Source organism: Cimex lectularius, unplaced genomic scaffold, assembly GCF_000648675.2.
Source record: "Cimex lectularius strain Harlan isolate CLEC.00 unplaced genomic scaffold, Clec_2.1 scaffold140, whole genome shotgun sequence".
Lineage (NCBI taxonomy): Eukaryota > Metazoa > Arthropoda > Insecta > Hemiptera > Cimicidae > Cimex > Cimex lectularius.
In genome coordinates, this window is record NW_019392728.1 from 1,149,160 (window position 1) to 1,174,384 (window position 25,225).

Sequence of the window (25,225 nt, forward strand, 5' to 3'; positions counted from 1 at the left end):
ATAAGTTCTGTTTCTAGAATTTTGTACATCAACAGATTTGTTTCGATTACTTCAACGTACCGATAGTTTATCTATAATTCAGGATATTGAGAGTTTCGTTCGGGGGTGTCGGTGGCGGCAACGGTTTAGGCGTTGACACGGTGCTCATCACTGTAAAGCCGGGTCCAGACGGGTGTAACGTGTAATGCAAGATTACGTGTAATTTAGAGTGAACAGTGTGGACGGCAAACGAACTCAACGCGAATCATGAACGCGAATCTTGAAGAGGGGTCTGTTCCACTCAGTTGCTACGAACATGCCGAATAGGAAGGTCGTGATAGCTGGTGCTGCTTTTATTTGTACGTATTTATTATGCAGTGAAGACCGGAAGAAACGTCGATGGTGGAAAACTAACTTGTATAATAGAAGATCTTCATTACTTGTGGAACTAAAATCTCAGCAAATAAGTGGTCAATATAAAAACTTTACCCGGATGTCGCCTAGTGATTTTGATCAACTGTTAACAATGATCGCATCTAAAATATCAAGACAAGATACTACAATGAGACCTGCAATTTCGCCGCAAGATAGACTGGCTCTAACACTAAGATTTTTGGCAACGGGAGATTCATACACTAGCCTTCAGTACACTTTCAGAGTTTCAAAACAGTCCATCTCCTGCATAGTACCAGAAGTTTGTAAAGCAATTATAGAGGCACTGAAAGAAAACATAAAGGTGAGTTTTACATATTTTTATTTATTAATTGAAATTAGGTAGATAACATTTAAATTATTTACTAAGAAATTATAATTTATTAAACCAGATCATCCACAAAATCTGCATTTTCAATCGAAGTTTGGGACGATTCTGAGGGATGAGGTGAATTATATGGATGAGGAGCGTAACTTGTAGAGATATTTTGACCTGTTGTATACCCTGGAGTATATGATTCCGAGGAAATAGGTGGAGTATATGGTGCGGCATTGCAGTATCTTGACGAAGGAATCGAGCCTGTTGTACACCTGCTGTAATTCAGTTGTGAATTTTGAGGAAAGTTAGCGCATCCTTCGTCGGCTTTGAAAATTACGTCCATTATTGCTCGCTGCACTGCATTCTTGGTACTCCTATTATATTGTTGCATCTTGCTGCATATAAAATTGGAAAAGTAGAAGGTTTCATTATCCCAATTATTTGGGTTATTGTTTTGGGGGTCAGGAGTAGGAGTAGACGCCGCAGTCTTAAGCACGGCAAGAGCTTCGGAAAGCATACCCATTTTTTTATTTTCATCTGATTTATATTTTTTGAGAGTGGTCGGGGATTTAAATTTTGAACTGCAAGCATTTTCTGCACTTGTAGATGCTGTAGGTTCCGGTTCAATCTGTAACAATAAAACAAATTATTTGTTTCAGTTGCCAAAGACCGAGCAAGAATGGATCAAGATCGCAAATAAGTTCGATGAATTGTGGAATTTCCCCCACTGTATTGGAGCTATGGACGGTAAACATGTGATTCTTGAGGCCCCGATACGTAGTGGCACAGAATATCGCAACTACAAATCGAATTTCAGTATAGTGATGTTTGCTTTAGTAGACGCAGAATACAATTATACATTTGTGGATGTCGGATGTCAAGGCAGAATTTCGGATGGTGGAGTTTTTAAGGAAACTGAGTTATTCAAAAAATTGGAAAGGAATTCGCTAAGATTGCCTGCAGGTAATGCACTGCCAGGTAGAAATAACCTAGTACCATATGTTTTTGTAGGAGACTCAGCCTTCCCTTTACAAAACAATATAATGAAACCTTATCCGGGAGATTACCCCAAGGGATCACCGCGAAGAATTTTTAATTACCGGCTAAGCAGAGCTCGCAGGATAGTTGAAAACGTATTTGGGATTTCAGCATCTGTTTTCCGAGTTTTACGAAAACCAATGCTTCTTCAGCCCGAAATCGCAGAGACCGTAGTCATGGCGATTGCACATTTGCATAATTTTCTGAAAAACACAGCTACGTCTAAAAACTTGTATGCACCCCCTGGGTCACTTGACAGCGAACAAAACGGAAGACTCAGTGAAGGCACTTGGCGGAGAGATAGTGAAATGTCATCATTACTTCCATTAAATAATATCCCTAGAAGGGCTGCCTTAACCGCAAAACAAATCAGAATTGAGTTTACTGACTATTTTCTAGAAGAGGGCAAAGTTTCTTGGCAGAGTACGTATTGTTAAGTGGATTTTTTTTCTTTTTTTCATCCAAAAAGACAAGCTGTATGCAGTTACCTCAGTATTAAGACGTTTTCTTGGGTTATTTCTGTCCCCTAAAAATGCGAGCGCCTCGTAAGCAAACCATGTACTTTTGTATGTTTCATCAACACCTGTAAAAAAGGATGAATAATTTGAATAAATAATAAATAAATTTTTTATTTATTATTACATTCGAAACTAAAGAAAACCAGGAAGCAACTAACATCATATGGATACTTCTATGGAGAAATAACCTATACGATAAGTATGTATGAATGTATAGGAATAATAATAAAACAAGTTTACGAAATAATAATAATACAATAAAATAATTATAATAAAACATACCTGTTCCGGTACCTTGACTCTTCTTTACTTTCCCTCTTTCCCTTCGATGTGAAGCCAGCAAACTAATAATTTTGTTCTTGCATTCTTCTACTTCTCTTCCCAATGAAAGGGCAATTTCACTCCATGCATCGTTTTTCAGATTCTTTTTGAAATAATCCGGGTTTTTAGGATTCCAAATTTCTGGTTTTCCTTGGTATAAACCAATAAGTTCAAGCGACTGTTCGTCACTCCACATCATGAACGTCCACACTGCACAACTGTCACGAACGCCGTCCAAACGAGAACTGCGAGCGCCTTTGTGTTCGCACAAAAAACCGACACCCCGATGGATCCGGTCGAACGGTGGGGCGAGCGTTACAGGTAATGCTCGCAGTAGCGTCCACACAAAGAATTCGCCTTGCATTACGCGTTACGTTACGTGTTACATTACACTCGTCTGGACCCGGCTTAAGGTGAAGGTCCCGGGTTCGAATCCAGCGGCCCTGCATTCGAACCCGACATACTTACAAATGGGCTTTTTTTCAATAACACCGGCACCCCGAGGGTTGATATGACCTCTGCTGTTGCAAACTCTCGTAAAAGAAAAAAAATAGTTTTGTTTCGATTACTGCAACGTAACGATACAACTGTTTTTATTACATCAGGGTATCGATAATTACATTTCAGTAGTTCATGATATTGATAGTTCTGTTTCTGGAATTTTATGTATCAACATTTTTTTTCTGTAACTCTATAAATATAATAAGTTACATTGGGTACTTCGGGGAGAAGATAGATTTGTTTTATATTTTTTAGTGTTGACCGATTTGTTTCGATTACTTCAGCTTATCGATAATTATATATCAGTTAGTTCATGATAATGATAGTTCTGTTTCCGAAATTTTATGTATCAACAGATTTGTTTCCTCCATTGCTTCAGCGTATCGATAGTTTTTTCTATAACTCTATAAATATAATAAGTTACATTAGGTACTTCAGGGAGACGATAGATTTGTTTCTAAAATTATTAGTGTTGACAGATCAATTTCGATTACTTCAGATTATCGATAGTTTTTCTAGAATTTAGATAGATAGTACTGTCTCTTAGGTTCTTCCGGGAGTCAATGGTATTGTTTCTATACGTTTGCGTATTGATAGTTTCGTTTCTATACGTTAGGGTATGAACTTTCGTATGATGATTTATTTCAGTGACTTCAGGGCTTCGATGGTATGGTTTCTATCGATAGTTATTAGTATGATTATTAGTATTGGTTAATAATTATGGTAATAATTATTAGTATTGGTTATCGATAGTTTTTTCTATAATTAAGGATATATTTATTTCAATTATTTTATATTATGCATAAATTTCTTTGTATAATTCAGGGCATCGATAGTTTGGTTTTAATATTCCAGGATATCAATAGGTCTGTTTCAATTACTTCAGGATGTCGATAATTGATTCTAGACTTTAGCGTAATTGTGTTTCCGTTACTTAAGAATATACATAAATTTAGTACAATTGCTTCACAGTAAGGAAGGTTCGGTTTCAGTTACTCCCAGGTATACAAATATAATTTTGTTTCTATATTTCAGATTATTAATAAGTGTAATTCAGTTACTTTAGAATATAAATGGAATTGCTTCTATTACTACTTCGATGGTTTTTTCTTTGATCCAGGTATCGATCGTTTTCTCTCTGCATTTGAGGAAAACTTTCCATTTTTAGGTAGAAATATCGACAACATTCTTCTGATACTGTTAATGAATAAGTTATCAATATTTTCTTTTAAATCCTCTTAGCTAGTTGCGAAGCAAGTAATGAATGGTTGTCCTAATTTTGAAGATGTAACAATATACTAGTACAGATAAGTTGGTGATTTTAGCAAAATCGAAACTAAGACATCTTTATTGCTTGTATTTCCCGAAAATACAGTTTTTCTTAATAAAGCTTACGCGTAACGCCTGCGTTTACAACCAAATGAAAGTAGCTATGTACTTCAACTGAATCAAACAATTTGCAAGCAAACGCCATTTCAGTTTTACTTGTGTTAGTAAATTTCCTAATTTGCAATTGCTCCAGCTAACAACGAGTCGGTGTACAGTCGAGGCAATCAGAGGTGCCGAGTTGCATTTAAATTCCGCATTTATTCCCCCTTTAAATGGTCGAAACCATCCCTGTAAAAGCGTTTACATGCAACCCCAGTAAATCGTGCCGGGAGCGGTCATCCCGGAGCGCCACCAGAGTTATGACATACCAAAGTTAATGTTCCTGAGTCTCGACACTCACCATCCCGATCCACGCCCCGGCCGGGATGCTGATTTACCGCCCTACGCATAATGGGGCGGCGGCAATTAAATCCTAGGTATGTACCGTTGGATTGTTTGATTTCGGCCATCTTGGCTACCGACCCCTTTGAAATATGCGACCGGCCCCAAGTTGTCGGCTTTGTACGACATTATGCACGCGGGTCACATCCCGGAGGTCGTAACCGAGATTGCTTGTATCCTACATGCAAACATTTCGCACGAGGCCGAATCATGAATCTCCTTCGTTATTTATTTATGAGACAGTTAACGAAAGGATTACGCTCTTCGAACATGTTCCGGTTATTGTGTCCTTGCGTTTTATATAATAACCGAGATAAGTTCAACATTGATACACCGAAAGTAGCAACAAATGAAAACCAAACAAAACAACAAATCGCCGCGAAAATGTTTAGCCCAGTTCATCTACGGATCGAAAGCAGGTACCTCAACACCTAACTCAATAACTGTTCATATGTATGTAAATTTGGGAAAAGGAAAAAAAAAAGAGAGATGCCCTTGCTCCAATGTCCATTAATAAAGAGCTAAACTGTAAGTAAGTCGGAGAAAAAAAACCCGTAATAATACAGATAAATCAATGTACTGAATTACGGGCAAAAAAAGGTTAAAAAAAAAGATAAATCGAAAGAGTGAGAAAGCGAGATACAGACAGACTGGTCAGATTAGAGTGAGAGAAATAGAAGGGTATAAAGAGTGAGAGTGAGAGTGAGAGTGAGAGAGAGAGAGAGAGAGAGAGAGAGAGAGAGAGAGAGAGAGAGAGAGAGAGAGGGGGGGGGGGGGGGGGGGGGAGGGAGGGAGGGAGGGAGAAGATAAAAATACGGTACGAAAAGAAAAAGACAGTGACAGAGAACAAAGTAATAAATAAAAAAAGCAAAAAAGAGAAAGAGAAAGAGTGAGAGAGAGAGAGAGAGAGAGAGAGAAAGAGAGAGATCAATAGCTGGAGAGAGTGGGAGTAAAAGAAAATACGGTATGAAAAGAAAGAGATGGTGACAGAGTACAAAGTAATAAATAAAAAAGAAAGAAAAGAAAGGGAGAGAGAGAGAATAGAGATAGATAGAAAGAAAGAGGAAGATAGTAGGTAGAGAGAGAGAAAAAGAGAGGGTGAAAGGTAGGGGGAGGGAGGGAGAGGAAGGGAAAGGGAGAGGGAGAGGGAGAGGGAGAGGGAGCGAGAGGGGGAGAGGGAGAGGGGGGGAGAGAGAGAGAGTGAGAGAGAGATACATGAATAAGGACATAGGGGGCGTCGGTGGCCGCAACGGTTTAGGCGTTGACACGGCGCTCATCAGTGTAAAGTAAAGGTCCCGGGTTCGAATCCAGCGGCCCTGCATTCGAACTCGACATACTTACAAATGGGCTTTTTTTCAAAAACACCGGCACCCCGAGGGTTGATATAACCTTTGCTGTTGCAAACTCTCGTAAGAAAAAAAATGAGGAAAAAGATTGATAGATATATAGACAGATAGAGAGTATGAGAGATAGCGATTAGACAGATAGAGAGTATGAGAGATAGCGACAGAAAGAGACAGAGAGAGAGAGAGATAGCGAGAGAAAGAGAGAGAGAGAGCGAGAGCGAGAGAGAGAGAGTGAGAGAGAGACAGAGAGAGACAGACAGACAGACAGAAAGGGAAATATAGACGGGCAACCATACAAAGAGAAGATTATATTTAAAAGAAGACACCTACAAAACGAGAGAAACAAAAAACAAAAATCTTTCATATCGCTTGTTCTTAGGAACTTAAAGTTGTTTCACATACGTTTGTATTATTTATTATAGCTATTGTATAGGTGTAATATGTATTATGACAAAGACCAAATTGACATCTATAATGATAATTTGTCAAAATATTGTTTATATCTGTTATCAGTACCATGTATTATTGATATTTCGTTCTTATTTCTTTAAGAGTAATATTGTATTGGGAAGAATTATTTTTTATGACTGCCTAACCCTTTATTCAGCACTGATTTTCACGCCTTAGAGAAATTTCCAGGTCAGCCTAATGATTAGACCTACGCGCTTATAAATCTACGTGGTTCACAATGACCTAGCCCCTCGCCCATCATATTAAAAATTGATTCCGGTTGGTTGACACATAAAATTACGAGCGACAAGAAAGAAAAACCTAGGGAAGAAGAAATAATTTATTCTGGGACAAAATAGTCCCCTTAGAATAATATAAAGGTTAAAGAAAAATTATTAACATTTTGATTCAAAAATAAACCTTGTCCTGGTGAGCAATGTAATTGCAGAGGACTTATATATAAAAAAAACCAAACAAGTTAGATCTAAAATAAGTTACTTTGAAAATTAACAGAAAAATAATAATTACTGAGTAAACTTATCTGTGGTTAAATCGAATTTTTGGAGGGAGAGACGTCCATGTTACGGGGAGAGAGTTCCAAAATTTTGGAGCTCGGACAAGGAAAGACGTTTAAAGGTGCATGCTTTATGCCGGGGAATGATTAGGTCATAGCGAAATGAGCGATTATTTCAAGGAGTGGAAAGAGGATTTGAATCGGATGGACTAGATAATGTAATGAGGACGATGGGTGTTAATGGCATCATAAAAGAAGGAGCCAGGGAAACATATACTTCGTGAAGAGAAATAGGGCCAGGATAGGACCCGAATACAGCCGTGATACCCTGAATTTCCGGGGGAAACTGTTATGCCGATGATTAATGATTTTTCAGATTAATTAATGAAAATCATGAATTAACCTATCGGAAATCTGCTGTTTATATTTTCTAAGTCTCATTCTATCGAATAATTTATACGGCTTTTAATCATAGTTGAATCAAGAACGTCTAGCCTCTTATGGAAAGTTGCAACGCAAGAAAAACATTTAAAAAATCGACAATAAAGTTTAATTGAGACATTGGTTTAAATTATGATAATTAAAGAATTTGTTTGCATGCAATGCAGAATTAAAATAATTAAACAGGAAAATAAATTAACATGAAATATTTAAAAGTAAATCTAAATTCAAGGTAATGAATAGTATTTTCACTTTCATATTTTTTCATCCTTTTTAGGATCTTTTACAAGTTACTTAGCAAGTTTGGTCCAACGTCATATTTGCATTTAATTATCTTTGTTTTTACAACCGATTTATTATTTCTTCGGCTCTCTACAGACTTTTAAAACAGGTTAAATGACGTGGCATTAAAATATCCAATATGACTTAATCCGAATGCCTTTTACCCTAAGCGGTTATAACGTGGCTATAAATGAACTCCTGAAACACTTATGGCCCATCTTTGTAATTTCCAAAGTCATGCTATCCCACATGCCGCATATACGGGCTCAGGCGACATCATTCTACAATTCAGTGTGGAAGACATCGTAGCATGCTCACGTGCTTTTTTGGACATAAGGCAAACTTTCGATCGAGTATGGCACGCGGGCTTGCAGTGCACAAAAATTTCTTTTAAATTATTACCTCATACTAAAACCCCATTACTCCGATAGGTACTTTTATATGCGAATCTTAACATTCTTCACGCATAGTCGATGCGGGTGTGCCTCAAGGCAGCATCCTAGGATCCATCCTCTATTCCAGTATACACTGAGAATATTCCAATCAATCGCGGTACAATACTAACTCATATGCAGTACAACATCTCTTCAGCAAACCCAGCCTCGATAGTAGCCTTCACAAAGCCTTCTGTTCGGAAGAATGTTTCAAAAAATGGAGGATCAAACGCGACAAAACCAATACCCTACAAATAACCTTCATCCTTCCACCAAGATACTATAACTCTGCACCACTCCCAGCAACCGTCATCTGTTCGTCTGTACTTTACATTGACCAGGCTCTTGGAACCCCATACTCTTGACTCAACTGAACTTACGTCCAAAACAAACGTCTTACCTACGCATGATTAGTGCAACCTATGGGGCTCAACCAACCTCCAAAGATCCAGTCACTCTAGTACCAAATCCTCCAACCATTACCAAATCTTCCTACTTTTTATCCAATCTTAATATCTACACAGACCTCAAAATCCCATTTGCCCTCCAAACATTCTACAGACGCCTCTATAAAACCGTACGCTCTCATCCCAATCACTAGTTCGACTCCTTTCACATCAACATTGCCGAGGTCTAAAGGGCCAAGAGCCTCACGGTAGTATAGGATTAATGGATTACTTCTCCATTATTAAAATTTGATAATAATAAAAAATGCATAAAGACACGAAATTCTACCTGATCGGGTGTGTCGCAGTTATCGAAAACGCCCGATTTCTGACGTGCAATGTACCCCCCGAATTGCACCCGATTTACCCATCACAACCCTCTTCCCTACTTTTTCTCCAAATTCATCCCTTCCTGCCTTTGTTCCTTTTACTTCACTTGTCCGCTAGCCGATACCGTGGAAGCGTCTTTGCGACTCTTTTGCCTTAAGTATTGCACGACAGTGATTAACACCGCTTACAATCGCCTTATTCTCGCCAGTGCGTGAATTTATTATCGCCGTGCCTTTACACGGGTTGTCCTATTCGCCTTCCGATTTGGAACGTCGCGTCCAATTCATCCCTTGACCGCATGTTCTCACCTCTTTCATCGCCTCTTTGTCCATTTCACATCTTCCATTTTCTCCGGATATTTCATCCTATACTGCATCTCTTTCATTACCCTCATATCTCATCATCCTTTCCCCATCATCCATTATTATCCAGTAAGACTCCTTCATCTCACTGGCTACCACCTGGATTGCATCATCTTATTGTCATCGCCACCAGATTTCATCATCCAGTATCATCATCAACTGCAAGAGCCGGGCCAGTGCACTGGCCTAGTCATCACGAAACCCTAACCATTCCTAACTATCGCTGTCTATCGTCTACAACGCTTCAAGTCTAGACAACCCACCACGTGCTTCACTCAATAGTATTTATACATAGTGAGTCAATCCCATCCTTTATCTTTATTTATAATTTCTTTCCATTTCCTCCTAATCAAGCCGGAATCTTCCAATTCCCGTTGGTGCCGAAATCGTTAAATTCAATACCTTTCTCAAAAAAAAGTCTTCTAATTCACGTAAGTGTTCTTCTTTTGGAAACACTATTAAATGGAGAAAAGCCAGACGAATATTTTTAGCAAATTACAAAAAAAAATCTTTTTGCCACTCAAAACGTGCCCATAATATGGCAGATTTGTGAGTCATACCACGTTTAGCAGCAAAATGCGACAAATAATCGACGATTTCGAACAGTATATGTTTTGAAGAAGACGCAAATATACACAGACGTGTACAAAAGCAATCGGGAATATTGCGAAAATTTATCGATTAAAGAAAATTAAGAAAATGTTGAAGTAATGTTGGTCGCGCATGAAACGATGCAAAGTTTTTAATCTAATTCAGCAAAGATAAATTTCATGTTAGAACCATATGAATGTAAGAAAACTCATTTCCAAGGCAGTGCCAATTCATTAAACATGAAAGAAAATGGTCGGACTTGATCCTCCTAAATTATGTAAACAGGATAATAAGGTTTGCCAGAGCGAATGAGTTTAAAACTTGGATAATCTTCGTCCCTGGAATAAAACTGGTTCCAGGGATGGCTGGCTTCTTTGGTGACTTAGGTGATTAAAACTTGCGCTTTGAGCTTAGTAGATGCTCAACGGCGTTTCTAACAACAAACTCGGCGGTGTTTCGGGCCCTTGGTGTGGCCGGGGGGCGAAGTGCTACCAGCCCTTATTTTTATTGTTAGGGGCGCGAAGTAACCGGACTTTTCCATTAGTCCGATTGATCTTGGCCTGGAGCTATTGGGGGCGTTTCGCATCCGTCTGCCTCACAAGCACATTTGATTTCCCATTACGACCGTATATGAGCCCTCGTGAAAATCCTCAAGACGATTCTACAGTATGTCCCGACGAGATGGTGAAGCATAAAAGAAAATTGCGCTTGGACAGAACGATCCGGTTCTGTTTTAGGATACTGGCGGGATGACATCACGTATATATACAACATAATCCAGAAATCCGTATCATATTATTCTCAAAACGTAGTACAGTCGATACAGTTTTGATCAGGCATCGATATTATAAATGGGATATTTTCTTGTTGAGCTATGTGATATTATGAACTATTAATAGTTTTAAATCAACCAAAAGAAAAATAATAGTCCGATTTTAATGTTTGATACAGTTGTACAGTTATAAAATGACTTGACAATTATTTTAAACAAATTAACAACCATGAAAATCAATCCGCTACCTTTTGAGAACAAATATCTTATACCTTGCACTAGGAATGTCAGTCGAAAAAATTTTAGGCGTGAAAAAACAATATATTTAAATTCAAGGAAAAAATTATATGTAGCTGTTTCTAGAGGCGCTAAAACGGAAAAACAGGTAAAAATGTATGAGCTAGTTTACTTGGAAAATATTTGGCTTTTAGAAATCTCTTTGTTATTGATAAAATTTGATTATATTGTTATTATATTGATTTGAGCAAACCGTGAAATAAAAATATTAGAAAACGGACAATTGCAATTTTCATTTTTCTAATATTTTAATTCACCGTTTACTTCGTCAAATCAACTATGTAATATATCATTTTACAGCATTTTTTATGTAGATCGCAATAAAACTGTAGAAAAAGCTATCGAAGTTATATATAAAGGGCGAAACGTGGGCCTATTTACGACCTATTCATTTCTGGCAACGAATTTTCCTAGTTAGTGTATTTTTTTAAATTTCTACTTTTACATTTTTTGGCGAAGCCAGAGCCTATTCACAACAAGTGATGACTACGTTTCCAATATTTTGGAGTGTACAATCACGAAAAAGGTTTAGTTCAAATCCGTGACAAAATGACCTTGTCGGTTTAATTTTTTATTTATCTATATGTTATATTTTTCTTTAAAAATAACCAGTAAATAACCAAAAATGAAAATGATAATGATTGCAAATATTTACAATTTTTTTAAAAGTAAATAAAAAAATAAAAAATAAATAAATAAAAAAACGAGGGTGGTATTTTTTGCCTCAGTATGGTTAGAAGAGCTCAGATTCAATCGGCGTTTGTACAAACCGAAATGGGTGGCTGTTTTCCTCAGTGTTGTACTATGAGTTTTTCCGTAAGTTCGTAAAAATATGGATGAGTAAAATGATGACGTAAAAGAATGCAGGTAAAAAAGTTGTGTCAGTTTGCGGTTTTCTGTCGGCAGCTTTGATAACTTAAAATTAAGTAACCTAGCGAAGTAAACAAGCTTAATCTCACTCTTTGAAAATTATGGTTCTACTATTCTACTTGTAGATCTATCTTTTACAAAAAGCGAATTGCCATACTCACCCACCTACAATCGTTTCTATTCTAAGAGTAATCTTGCTCAACCTATTACCCTGGTTTAATTTGAGGAAGTTTTTGGAGGCATTCAGTGGTTGTGTCGTCGTGTTGTTTTGTCAAACGAGAATCATCATACAGTTGGAAAGATAGCAGAAGTGAATGGGAATGTATGTTCCTAAGAATAATACAACCATGCGCATCCTGTTTTCCTATGTTTCCTGGTTTTGTCTGTCAGGCGCGTTTCTTTATCTTCAGTGGTTGAATTTACGTGCTTTGGCAGGGTGCAAAAAAGGTAGTTTTACTAGTTCAAAAATATATGTATGAAAAGGGACTAAACAGATAGTTTTTTTTCTATCGACATTTTTGATGACTGAAAACCCGATTGTTCCAGTGAGCAAGACCACCTTACAATAAGATACTGGTAAACTGTTTTGCTCGGTTGTGTGTTAAATGCGTCTCGTCATCTTCAGTGGTTGGGTCTATTTTGCCAGTCCACCTTTTACACGGTTGGAAATATGGCTCAATTGATTCTCGTTCCCATATCAGAATATTAGATTGCTGACAAACCGACTGTTCTAGTGAAAAACCTGCACTAATAATAAATGTGTGGCTGACCAACTAGCACAGACCAACCGATGACGTTATATACAGGTTCAACGTCTCCCATCATAATGGCCTGTCCATTCTCACTGGTTTTGTCAATGAGACGTGGTCGGTGTTTCGCAATATTCAATGGTTGAACTGCGCAAACGGGTTTTCAATGGCATAACATCAAACTGTCTGGCAGAAAAAAAACAGCATGATATGAAGCCCAGAATGATAGGAAATGCCAAGCCTACGATTCGCAGACCTCAGCACAATATCTCGTAAAAGTATTTTTCTATTACTTTTAACTATAATTCTAACTCAGCTTATGAAAAATTTAAACCGAGACAATTATTTATAAGAATGATGTACTCTTTCTGAGGGGCGTCGGTTATGTTTAACGGTTAAGGCGTTGACGCAGCGCTCATCACTGTAAGGTAAAGGTCCGAGAAAGAAAGATATTAACAAACAAAAACAGTAATGCACTGACGTATAAACTGACAGATGACTCACAACAGATACACAATCATAATCATTTACAAAGAGAAAGACAGAAACAGAGAGAGTGAGAGATAGTCAGGCATAAAAACAGAAGAGGGAGATGAAGAGTAATGTGTAGAGGAAAAAGATAAAGGAGTCAAAGAGAGAAGAAAGAAACAAAGAAATAGATAGATAATTCCTTTGAGAAAAGAATGATGGTGGAAAGAAAGTGACAACAAGATAAAAAAATAGAAAAATATACAGAGAGTGAGACGAGGCAGTCAGATTAACAGTGACACGAGCTTTTGAAAAGATTAATGTTTGACTAGTAATAACTATTAATATATTATTTTCAATAAACAAAACATTTATTTTCTGACATGATGCTATTAGAAAGAGAGAGTATGTTGAGTGTCGTTTGGCAGAGAGAAAAAGAGAGGATAAAACCAGTGAGATGAGAGAGCGTAGAGAGAATGATATAAGATGGGGATAGAAAAAGGTGAGAAAGAGTGTATTTAACATTTTGTAGTGCAGGGTGGCCGCAATGGTTTAGGCGTTGACACGGCGCTCATCATTGTAAGATAAAGGTCCCCGGTTCGAATCCAGCGGCCCTGCATTCGAACCCGACATGCTTGCAAATGGGCTTTTTTTCAAAAACACCGGCACCCCGAGGGTTGATATAACCTCTGCTGTTGCAAACCCTCGTTAAAAAAACGTACGCCTTCTTTTTAAAAAACACTGCATTTAATATAGTTTCCCAGCACTTTTTAAATATTGTAATTGTCCCACTGTTAATGTATACTGTTGGTTCGATGGAGCCGTTCATTCTCTTCGGTTATGTTTCTCCGTGTCTGACTGAGAAACTACAAATTTATTTTAAATAATCAACCAACTAGAGAGCTTTAAAGAAAGATGTACTAGGTTTCGAATAGACTTCGAGCACATTTGCAAATAAAACTCGTATAAGAGCGGGTCCAAACGGTTTCCATGACGATTTCGTACTCCTGTAGTGAAAAGCTTACTTGTAATGGAAACAATGGAAGGAACGACACGGACAGTAATTTCTCTCAGAACCTAGGCTTGATACGGACAGATTTTTATTAACGACGTACGAGTTTTCCTCTCGGGAATAATTCGGGGTCGTAGGACCTCCTAGGAAAAGAACAACGATGGAGAGTTTGGACAAATCCCCCGTCAGGACAGCCCTAGGCTCTTCTAAGCTAAAGGAAGACAAATAAGTAGGCTTTTACCTATAATAGCACTCACTTCCAGCCGTCCAGACGAGGCAATCCGCCTCAAAAACAAATATTACCTGTTTAACTTGACAAATCATGAGAGAATGAAAAATATCAGTGACTGTGATTCCTTCACTCCTTTGTCTTAAATTAATTAGATTAATTCAATAATCAATTAATTAATGTGAACAACAATATTGTCAGGAATTTTAAGACAAAACAACTTCTGTGATGACTAAAGCCCATCAACTTAGAACCATTTAGAGTGGAAAAAGTCCTTAATAATTTCTAACATCCAAGGTTTTATCGGCTAAAGGATTATGGAGGTAATCCCCCCAATAAAAGGGGGCTCTGTTTTTCCAGCGCTTCTCAATAAATATATAAAATCTCCCGAAACCTGTAACAACGTAATTAATACACAATCCCATTGGTCAAGAGTTTGTCTAGAATGGATGACCCATCTCCGTTAATAAAAGTAAACTTCGAGGCGGAAAAGGAGCGCAAAGTAACAAATTAAAGTTGACCTTCCCTTTGACCCTTATTGAGTTTTCTTCCCCCCAAATCCTCTTAGTGTCTCGTAAGGTTTCCCATTTTCTTCTTTATTAGCCGTCTCGGCTCCTCTCATCCTGGAATCTTCAATGGGCTTTGTTTTCTCCTTTTTACCTCGGATATCGTATTTCCGTCATCGGGAAAATAATTAGGCGTCATATAAAGGTAAACTCCCCCTCATCATTTTCTCTTAATAGTTTTTCCTTGATTATTATGGAAAATAAGTGTGAATTCAGTCCACCATTCGTTTTGGTATATTACAAACAATCTTAGCATAGTTTAATAATTAAAAGACAAAACTTAGATAGGTCAATTTGCATTGAGATAGTTCACCTCTAAGATGGCGGCATCCGCGAGACGCGTTTGAATAGCACCGAAACCCGCAAGTGTAGACGGACCCACAATTGTCACTACACAATAAAATGTTTCATTTTAGTTTTTCTGATTCGTCTTATAGTTATTATTGCGGACAGACAGTATCATGGCAAAGACACTTATTAATGAAGAAAAATTGAATTTTTATCTTTAAAGTTGCGGCTCTTTCATTAATTTTTTTCTTTCCATTACAAAGACAATGACGAGTATTTTTTCAACACATCTCTGAAATGAAAGCAAATAATTTTTCACTCCTCATTAATAACTCAAAAGGGCGAAAGTAGGAAAACTTTTAAGGATTCTCCCCTTCGTTTAATCTGGAGGATTCTCTTTGGGGCCCGCTTTTTTCATAGCACAACGGATTCCCTTTTTTCTTATTAATTAAAGTACACATCTTCTGAGAAAAAATCCACAAGAGGGGAGATTTGGGATTTAATGTGCGGTTAACCTTTGACTGCGATGCCAGGACCGTTTAAGGATTCATAGCGCGTAACAAGTAAGAAACGGTTCAGGGCCTACAAACACTTGAGACGAGTGCTTGTTAGCGTTAGACGCTTTTGGAAATGGAAATGTACTTTGATTTACATTAAGTCCAAGATATCCCATCACAAAAAAATTGCATTGCAATGCATATTTCACTGGTTTCAGCGTGATCATTGTTAGTTTGAAGAAATACGCAAATAAAAACAGTAAACTCAATTCCCAATGGACATTTAATAAACCGAAAACCAACAAAACCAAGAAGGCCCAAATTCTAACTATTAAAAACCAGAAAATGAAGACAAAAGAGAGATAGGGAGTCAGTCAGAAAGAAATGTAGAGTTAAAAAATACAAAGTACGAACGAATTGACAGAAGAAATCAGTCGGAAAAGAATGTATGCATATGTTTAGTTTTCATGAACATTAAAAGAATGAGTGTGAATCTTGAATGTGTCTGTTAAGAGAGAGTGAAAGAGTTACATAGAAAAAACAAAGAAAGAGAAAAAAAAGAAAAAAGAGCGAGAGAGAGATCAATAGATGGAGAGAAAGAGGGGGGGAGTAAAAGAAAATACGGCATGAAAAGAAAGAGACGGTGACAGAGAACAAAGTAATAAATAAAAAAGCAGGAAAAGAGAAAGAGAGAGCGAGAGAGAGAGATCAATAGGTGAAGAGAGAGGGAGTAAAAGAAAATACGGTATGAAAAGAAAGAGACGGTGACAGAGTACAAAGTAATAAATAAAAAAGAAAGAAAAGAAAGAGAGAGAGTGAGAGAGAGAGAGAGATCAATAGATGGAGAGAGAGAGAGAGAGGGAGTAAAAGAAAATACGGTATGAAAAGAAAGAGACAGTGACAGAGGACAAAATAATAAATTTAAAAAAAATAAAAAGAGAGAGAGAGAGAGAGAGATCAATAGGTGGAGAGAGAGGGAGTAAATAAAAATACGGTATGAAAAGAAAGAGACAGTGACAGAGAACAAAGTAATAAACAAAAAAGCAAAAAAAGAGAAAGAGAGAGAGATGAATAGATGGAGACAGGGAGTAAAAGAAAATACGGTATGAAAAGAAAGAGACAGTGACAGAGAACAAAGTAATAAATAAAAAAGAAAGAAAAAGAGGGCGAGAGCGAGAGAGGGGAGAGAGAGAGAAAGAGAAAGAGAAAGAGAAAGAGAAAGAGAAAGAGAGAGACAGAGAGAAAGATAGAGAGGGAGAGAGAAATAGAGAGAGTGTGTGTGTGAGGCTCGCAGCTTCTATAACAGAGAATGTGGTTAAATGGTAAATCTGTCTGTTGTGTGTATGAATAGAAAAAAACACAGACATAGGGAGAGCCTTTAAATGAGTGTTTCTCGGAGAGTGAGAGAAAGTGTGGAAGAGAATATGTGTTTCAGAATGAGACCTATCTAGATAGAGAGATATATAAGTCGTGAATGAGTGAAAAAAATTGCCTGTGTGTGTGTGCGCGAGCGTGCGAGAGAGAGGGAGAGAGTGAGAGAGAATTGAGAGTGAGTGAGTGAAAGAAGAGTAAGATATAGGTATAATACTAAACCAAAACTTTGTAATATTCAGTTTAATAATGCAAAAAGTTATCATTACTGCTAGTAAGTAAGTTTCTTTCAAGATAAATGTAGCTTATCTGATAACATGAAATATTAGGATGTTTTCTTCAGGATTCTTTTCTTATAGTGCAGGTGTTTCAGTACATTACTTCGAGGGTAAGCCAAAAGTCAACGTTCCAAAACTAGCAGAAAGGCAGATACAACTTCCCTAACCATCTTTGCACCGTAGTTTGGTAATTATGTTAAAAGTCGGCGAACAAGTAGAAACTGATTGCTCCAAAAAGTACAATACGGTTAGCACAATAGCGAACAATAGGGGGTGAAGTTAAGTGGGGGCAAACTAATGCACACTTTGGCAGATTAAACCTTCAAGAGAGCAACCTCAGAGCCAACCGCCTGAATTGTTAAACCTTAATTCCGAGCGCGGAAGAATCGCTCAATTGAGCCAGGAAGTGGTAAATAACTTTCCTACCTAACCAATTTTTAACGAGGACCACATAGGTACACTTGTTTTCCTTTCAACATTTTCTTCCTCCTAGAAGTAGCTTTTGCTTTTCCGAATGTGTGGCATAAGAACTTGTGTAATTAAAAAAATGTAAGAAAAATGTGCCTTGAATGTCGTCTCGGTTTATAGCGCTTTGCATTACTACAAAACAACGTTGGTTAATTTTCCAAACCCTTCTACACACCATAAGATTATTTTTGCTCATAAAACACCACCACAGAATAATTAAGCAAAGTCAGTAAAAGTCCTATAATGGGGTTAACGTCCTGAACTACCGGGTGTCGCATATAAGGTATGGTGTATGGTATGATACAGTATGGTAATAAGGATACTAGGAAGCGGGGTTTGTGCTCCCCTGGCACTGCAGTCTTCTGGCTACCACCTTCCTAGTTCCTTAGTTCAGTGCAATAGACTCAACCCTTCTTCTTAGAAGAATCAGGTCATACATTGGCTGTCGCTGCTACTATTTCATTCCCTAGATTTTTTCCGTGTGTTAGGTCAAATCTCCATTGAGCTGCGCATTCGAACATGATGGCTGTTTCTTCCTCCTCATTGCATAATCTGCGGATCATCGTTGTATAGATGTTTTCTCATACGCCAGTGACCGGTTAGTAGTCCTACAACTCATCTGAGTTTAGCCCTCTCCAATTGTGGCAGTGATTTGGCCAGTCTTGGTGAGGGTTGTTTCATCATAATTTTACTGAATTTTGCTAGTTTATCCACTTCTCCTTTTGTTTTGTTTGGATCCATTCTGTGATGTAGGATTCTACATTTGTTTTTGTTATCGCGTATGAAGAGTCAAACTATTTTAGAAACTTTTATACATTATTACCAACTAAAATTTCATGGGCTGTACCGTGATTGGAACCCTACGCCTAGTACGCCCTAAACACTCCTCCACAGCGGTCCTGCTGTGCCCTCCACAGTGAAATATTGATTATATTAGCAATAAATAAAAGAAAAGTGGCATGAAAATCATAAAAAAATAAATATCGTTTTATAGAAAAATAAATGAAATTACGAATAGGATACGTCCAGCGTAATTAGAAAAAAGCCCTTTTTTCAGGTTTTTTGGAGACAGACACCTGTACATGACATAAGATTGGCCTGGATTGAGGAGGCGACAGAGAAAGATATAGACGGATATCTCGGAGCGTCAATAATTCGTCAGGATTGACTTTTCCTCTGAATCCATCATTGGGGCGATAATAAAGCAATACAGGTCCTCATATTTCAAAACAAAGTTGATTGATGCCGAAAATCCACAAACGAGATACTAAGTCAAAATGCGAGTCACTACTCCTCCAATGCTCGCTCGCTCCATAAAAATTTTATCAAAATTTGAAACTAGTTGTCCTCTATTTTTGCAACCAATAACTGTCCCAATTCACAATTCAACTCATCACTGGGACTGATCAGTAGCTAACTCTAAATTCTAAGGAATAACTGACTCGTAACAAATGTCTCACTGTTCTCGAGAGTCTAAAGAAGACAAGAAATATGTTAATTCGACTTTAACATATCCTCATTCTAATTGTTCAATACAGTTAGTACAATAATACTTACAGAATTAATTATTTAGTAATTTCACAACTAATTATCATCGTACTCCTATCCCACAGAATAGAATGTAATAGTAGTAATGTAATGCTGAATTGTTGGCTTAGTTCCGAAAATACTTGCTATAATAAAGAAAAGAATATAAGGCAAAATATTAGCGGAGGAAAGTACTTCTATTGATTCAAAAATGAGAATCCTACCATATCCTAAATCCTACCTGTATTTGGTAATGTTTGTAAATCCCAGGCCCTGAAGATGATCTCAATAAAGATCGAAACGTTGGCACGATAAAGAAAATGTTTTTCTGAAACATACGTCACACCAGACCGCATTTCCCGATTTTTGAATAATTATGGATTAACGGTCACTAATCACCACATATTAAGAAAAGAACTGAAGTTTGAAAAACGAATAACGACAAATGTTATTTTATTTATTAGATATTTAATCAATTTTTCTATTTGATATTCTATATAAATTATAAACATTACTTGTTTCCTATGCCACAGAATATTTTTCATTAGATTTTAATTAATTATGGAACAATAATTTCAATTATTCTGTTTAAATAATGCAGTGGATATTATCTCCGGGTATGCTAAATGAATTTCAGCAGCGCGACTATATGTAAATTTTTTAATAAAATATTCTGCATTTCCATTTCTTGTATTTATCCTAAGCAGGAAGATTTCATATAATAAAAAAGACCTTCAACGCGACTATTACTAAATTTTTAGCTTCTCACGTCATATATAGTAACTGTACATAAAGTTCAATATAATTAACCTTTTGCAAGGAAAACCAATGGCGCAGTTTTGTTATCCTTTGATGAGGAGAATGTTTGTGTCTGTTTTGAAATCGATAACGTAGTTTTTAGAAATGATACAGTTAAGAATACAATCCCTAGTACTTGCGGGTGTATAAATGTTTTATTCAAGAAATCAGGATGGGAACAGAGGAAAAGTAAGTTTACTATAATACTACAGGACCGGGCGGGATGAGTTTATTCGAAATGGGCTGTCACTTGTTCAAGATTGGGTTTGATAAAGCTGCCAACTTGTTTGCGGTCCCCAAGATACTTGGACACTTGTGCGACTGACACGGCTTTGAGCGAACTCGGATCAAAGTACCTTAAGCCCTCCAACACAACTTCCCCCACATAAAGACCCCCTGTCACAAACTCGACGAAAACTTAAGAGACCTGTTTCTTCGTTTTCTTCCGGTGAATAAATTGACCAACCGTCAAGAATAAAGAAGGGCTAAGGGTGGAGGAGACGCCAAAGAAATGTAGGAATGAATGAAAAATGAGTTTTGAAATTATAATAAGTTAGACAATATAATACTACAGTCTTATATGCTAACTGTGTTTTACAACGACCAAAATAATTAAATTACAGGATTCTATTTGTAATTTCATATAATAGTCCATTAAAAACAATAAAAAAACATTAAATAAGTGAAAACTCATTCAACATCATTAATTAGAAAAGCTATTCAGTAAACAATTTAAAAATTCCAAAAGAAAAAATCTATTGGAGCACAAAATCTAGGCGGGCTTATATTACTATTTCCTTAAAATGAATAAATGGCTTTTTATTATAAAGCAATACTTTTTTTTAAAATTATTCATTATTATCACACAATTTTTTATGTATTATTCTTCATGTTCGTTTTGCCTAATGTACTGGACTTTAGAAAACAACTGAAATGTACTAATAGATGCGACTCACGAATACTTCGGACCTTCTAGCCTTATTATTCTTCAATATTATTTATAATTTTGACTTTCATTACTATAAATCTAATATTTTTAAGATGTGCCGAGAAATATTTCTGTTTAAGTGTTAACATAACTTTTTCACACACAAATAATCTGTATCTCGGTGTGGTCTGGATGGAAAAACAAATTCAGTTGTCATTAGCCAAGCTCTCCACCGGTTTTAAGCTCATCATCAGGACTAAATATCTTTAAGATGTTTAGAAATGAGCATAATTAAGTTTTTAATAAAGATTACAAATTTCTTTAAAAATAGACTCAGTCCCAACATTGCCAAATCCAATTATGATTTTTCGGGGTACATTTTTGGGGTCAATACTATGTAGGATGGATGTTATGCTAAAAACATATCCGATCATTATTTCCATTTCCGTCAAAGATCATTTTCTCCTTCCATTTATCCTGTTCGAGCAGGAGTCCCACAGGGGAGCACATTTGCTTCTCTACTGTATACCATTTATACGGCTGACCGTCCTACTAGAAACAATTACCTTCACCTTGGTCAATTTCCTTATCCTTCTTGAACCAGTGGTGAATCAAGTTAAAAGTGACACACTCGTTCAGGCTACACCCACAGATCTAAAATGCTGAAGCCTCGACAGACGATCCATACTGACAAGAAAACCCAACATTGCCATGGATGTAACACTCCAGTCTAAAAAGAACGAAGAATAAACAAAGCAAAAAACTATACATATCCTACTTGCTCCCTTTGTACGTACGGAATTGAACTTTATGGCAAAGCGAAACGTTCCGGTCTTAACAATACCCAAATCCTACAGTCCAAAAAGTCTGAGAACAATAGTTAAAGCTCAAATACATGTTTCCAACCTCACAAATCGACTGTGGTGTTAATATCCCATTTGTCCAAGACCTAGCTCAATCCAGATACATAGAAAATTCTCATCCAAATTAGTGAACCATCTCAATCTTTTTATTCGTTATCTGTCCTCAACTATACTTCTCAATAACTCTCGTCAGACGTTCGCCGTTCATGCCTGACACGCCTATGTATGTTTATGCATGATGATGATAATGAAAGATCAGGTAAGGGCCACTGACTGACACAATGTTAAGGATGTTTGCAAATTGACATTATTAAAGTTTTAATAAATGGTTTCAAATTTTTTTGAAGATAGACTGATTGTCCCAATATTGCCAAGGACAGTAGTAACACTACTAGTGGGACTGAGTATATCTTAAAAGAAATTTGAAACTATTTATGAAAAACTTAGTTATCTCAATTTTTTTGCCCCGAACGTGGTCTTAAAATAGGTCGAAAGCTTCGCAGATAACCATTGAATTTGTTTGTCTTTTTCATCCAGACCATACCGAGAACCAATGAAAATTGCGTTAAAATTCTCTTTTAGAGTCCAAACATTTTATACAATTTAACGTGTGTTTTTAAATATTTGTTGTCTGTTGTTTGCTTGAAGCAACATCAGCAAATACGGTGAAAAATTTAGGTAAAATATCTACCGACTTGTCTTTTTTGTCGATCGATCGATCATTACCATCAATCATTGCACATATGGTGAGGAGAGGTCATTAGCGCTAGTAATTCTTACGAAACAATTCCCCAATTTGTACAGTGCATTGTAAACATTATTGAATGGACATAATCATGTTTGTTATCTAGATTGTTAGAGTATTTAAATAAATTAATACCCGTCTAACGACAAAATACCATTTATATCATTCAATTTATCCCCATCCGATTCCGACGTCTATTCTTCTATTTAATTTATGGCTTTTCTAATTTATAAATAGGATGACTTTGCGAGTTAATGGCCATTTTATAGTAAACCAATTGCTATTTCTTGCTATTATGTTGAATCCAAAATAAAGTGAATGTGAACGTTTGGATACAGTTGTTGTATCTACGAAGTGAATAGCATTTTGAACTCTTTCAATCACCCTGGTCTGCCAATTGCATTTCGTGGTGAAAATATGAAACAAACGGTCAAACGACCAGACCCAGTGAAGGCTGTGAAATGTCGATAAGTATCTCACAAACGAACCAAGGATAGAAACCACAATGGTAGAGGAGTTGCGATTGTATTTGGATGTTTAAAAAAATATATGATCTTCTCGTTGTCTATCTTCATTATTTTGTCACACTGCTTCGAATATGAATTAATAGGGTTGTGTTGGATTTCTTTGGAAAAATAACATTCCTCAAGAAAAAGACAAATCACATCATCCTGGTCAGACTATCACGGGAGTTATATTTGTAAAACGCGCTTCGCCACTTTCATGTGTTATTTTGCCAGCCGTGTCCGTTTTATAAAAAGAGGTGAGTAAAGTTTTAAAAAAATTGTGTCGGATTGCATGACGGCACCCTGAATGACTTAAAAACCGAATGTCCTTGAAAGTATACTTAATCATCCATATTACAGTTTTTTTCTTATGAAAAATCTTTTTCGATTCAGTGATTGTGTCTGCGTGTTGTTTTATTAGACGAGTTACTTTAACTGTACTCTGTAACTGTACTGGAGGAGTGGAATTAGGTAAGTATGCATGGTTCGAAAGAAAGGTAATCCGAATCATCCTGCCCTATCTACGGAGCTGCTTTGCCTGCCAGACATGTTTCATCTTCAGTAGATGAATCCGTGTTTTGACAGCCGTGTCCTGTTTACACTACTGTAAAAAGAAGGTCCGTTAAAAAAGTTGGTGTGGATAACCCGTTTTCTGTAAGCAGCTAGGATGACCTAAAAACAAACTCCCCTAGAAAAGTCATCCCGGGAAAAGTCACCTTTCACACAAACAAAAGACGCGAAAGGTCGTGTGTTCGCATTGTTGGTCTTCAGTCAGCATGTTTGATTACTGAAAGAACCGACCGCCTTAAGAAAAAAAGGCTCAGCGAAATCATCCTACCCTTTCTTCGCCGCTGGTTGATTATATAAGACTGTAAACACATTGTCGATTAAATAAGTAGCGTCGGATTGCCTGCTTTCTGTCGGCAGCTTCGATGACATAAAAATCGACTACCTAGAAAAGTCATCTCGGACAACCTATTACCGTGTCTTTATCTTATTAATGTGTTTCGTCATCTTCAGTCCGTTGTTTTGCCAATTCCGTGAAAAGAATGCGAGATAAAGTTGTGTCCGATTGCTCGTTTTCTGTCAAACAGCCTTGATATGTTGAAAACTGACGGTCCTAGTAAAGTAGTTGGCAAGCTTATCATCCTGATCAACTATTACGGTGAATTTATCTAAAAGATGTGTTTCAACGTATTCAGTGCTTGCAAGTTGTTCTGTCAGAAGTCCACCTTTCATACGTTCTTAAAGTAAGGTGGAAGGGGTGTTTAGATTTCTTCGGTTAGCTTGTTTGAATTTAGAAAAACCGAAATTCCAGCAAAACGCGTTTCGCAACCTTCGGTAGTGTCTGCACGCACTGACGTGCAATTTTCATAGATTAGTCTGAGTTAATCATTCTGGTCCGATTAGCGCTAGGTTTTTGTATTCCTCGTCAGACGCTCTTCACGAACTTCAGTGGTTGGGTCTGAGTCCCTGTTATATGTCTGTAAAAAGACTAATTCCATTCAATTCACTAGTTTCGTGTTCCGTTGACCAATTAATATCTTACAATTAATTAAGGTTTTTAGTTGAGATAAAAAAGTTAGTGTCACGAGCGGGATTCGAACCCACGATCTTTGGCTAGATACGCCGCTGCTCTACCACTTGAGCTATCGTGACCTCGATCCACTCGGACACTAACTTCCCATCTCAACCGCACCTTCTGAATTTTCCCTCCTTTTTAACATTTTTCAAATGTGTAATCTATTTCATTTGTCGCCGGGAATCAAATAGATTACACGACATTTGACAAATGGCAAAAAGGAGGAAAATTCAAAAGGTGGGGTTGAGATGGGATGTTAATGTCCGAGTGGATCGAGGTCACGATAGCTCAAGTGGTAGAGCAGCGGCGTATCTAGCCGAAGATCGTGGGTTCGAAT

General features: G+C 37.1%; 3 protein-coding genes across 5 annotated transcripts in view; 1 reads left to right on the top strand and 2 right to left on the bottom strand.

Annotated features, from left to right (window-relative positions):
- Positions 1 to 25,225, bottom strand: part of LOC106665170 (protein sprint) — a 450,469-nt gene that overhangs the window by 301,045 nt on the left and 124,199 nt on the right. The gene's annotated exons all lie outside the window — the stretch shown is intronic.
- LOC106665172 (protein ANTAGONIST OF LIKE HETEROCHROMATIN PROTEIN 1-like) lies at positions 143 to 2,236 on the top strand. The gene is made up of 2 exons (XM_014391418.2): positions 143 to 715; positions 1,390 to 2,236. The coding sequence occupies exons 1-2, from the start codon at positions 296 to 298 to the stop codon at positions 2,203 to 2,205; spliced, it is 1,236 nt and encodes a 411-aa protein (XP_014246904.1). The 5' UTR covers positions 143 to 295; the 3' UTR covers positions 2,206 to 2,236.
- LOC106665173 lies at positions 607 to 3,020 on the bottom strand. The gene is made up of 4 exons (XM_014391419.2): positions 2,569 to 3,020; positions 2,257 to 2,351; positions 778 to 1,358; positions 607 to 697 (listed from the first exon to the last, which is right to left on the bottom strand). Exons 1-3 carry the CDS (start codon positions 2,969 to 2,971, stop codon positions 795 to 797), a joined length of 1,062 nt encoding a protein of 353 aa, XP_014246905.1. The 5' UTR covers positions 2,972 to 3,020; the 3' UTR covers positions 607 to 697; positions 778 to 794.

Excerpts from the sequence above, each read along its gene's own strand:
- LOC106665172 (XM_014391418.2), top strand. The coding sequence starts at position 296 with ATGCCGAATAGGAAGGTCGTGATAGCTGGTGCTGCTTTTATTTGTACG. Across the intron at positions 716-1,389 it reads CACTGAAAGAAAACATAAAG|TTGCCAAAGACCGAGCAAGA; the intron begins GTGAGTTTTACA and ends TATTTGTTTCAG.
- LOC106665173 (XM_014391419.2), bottom strand. The coding sequence starts at position 2,971 with ATGCAAGGCGAATTCTTTGTGTGGACGCTACTGCGAGCATTACCTGTA. Across the intron at positions 2,352-2,568 it reads GAGTCAAGGTACCGGAACAG|GTGTTGATGAAACATACAAA; the intron begins GTATGTTTTATT and ends CCTTTTTTACAG. Across the intron at positions 1,359-2,256 it reads GAAAACGTCTTAATACTGAG|ATTGAACCGGAACCTACAGC; the intron begins GTAACTGCATAC and ends TTATTGTTACAG.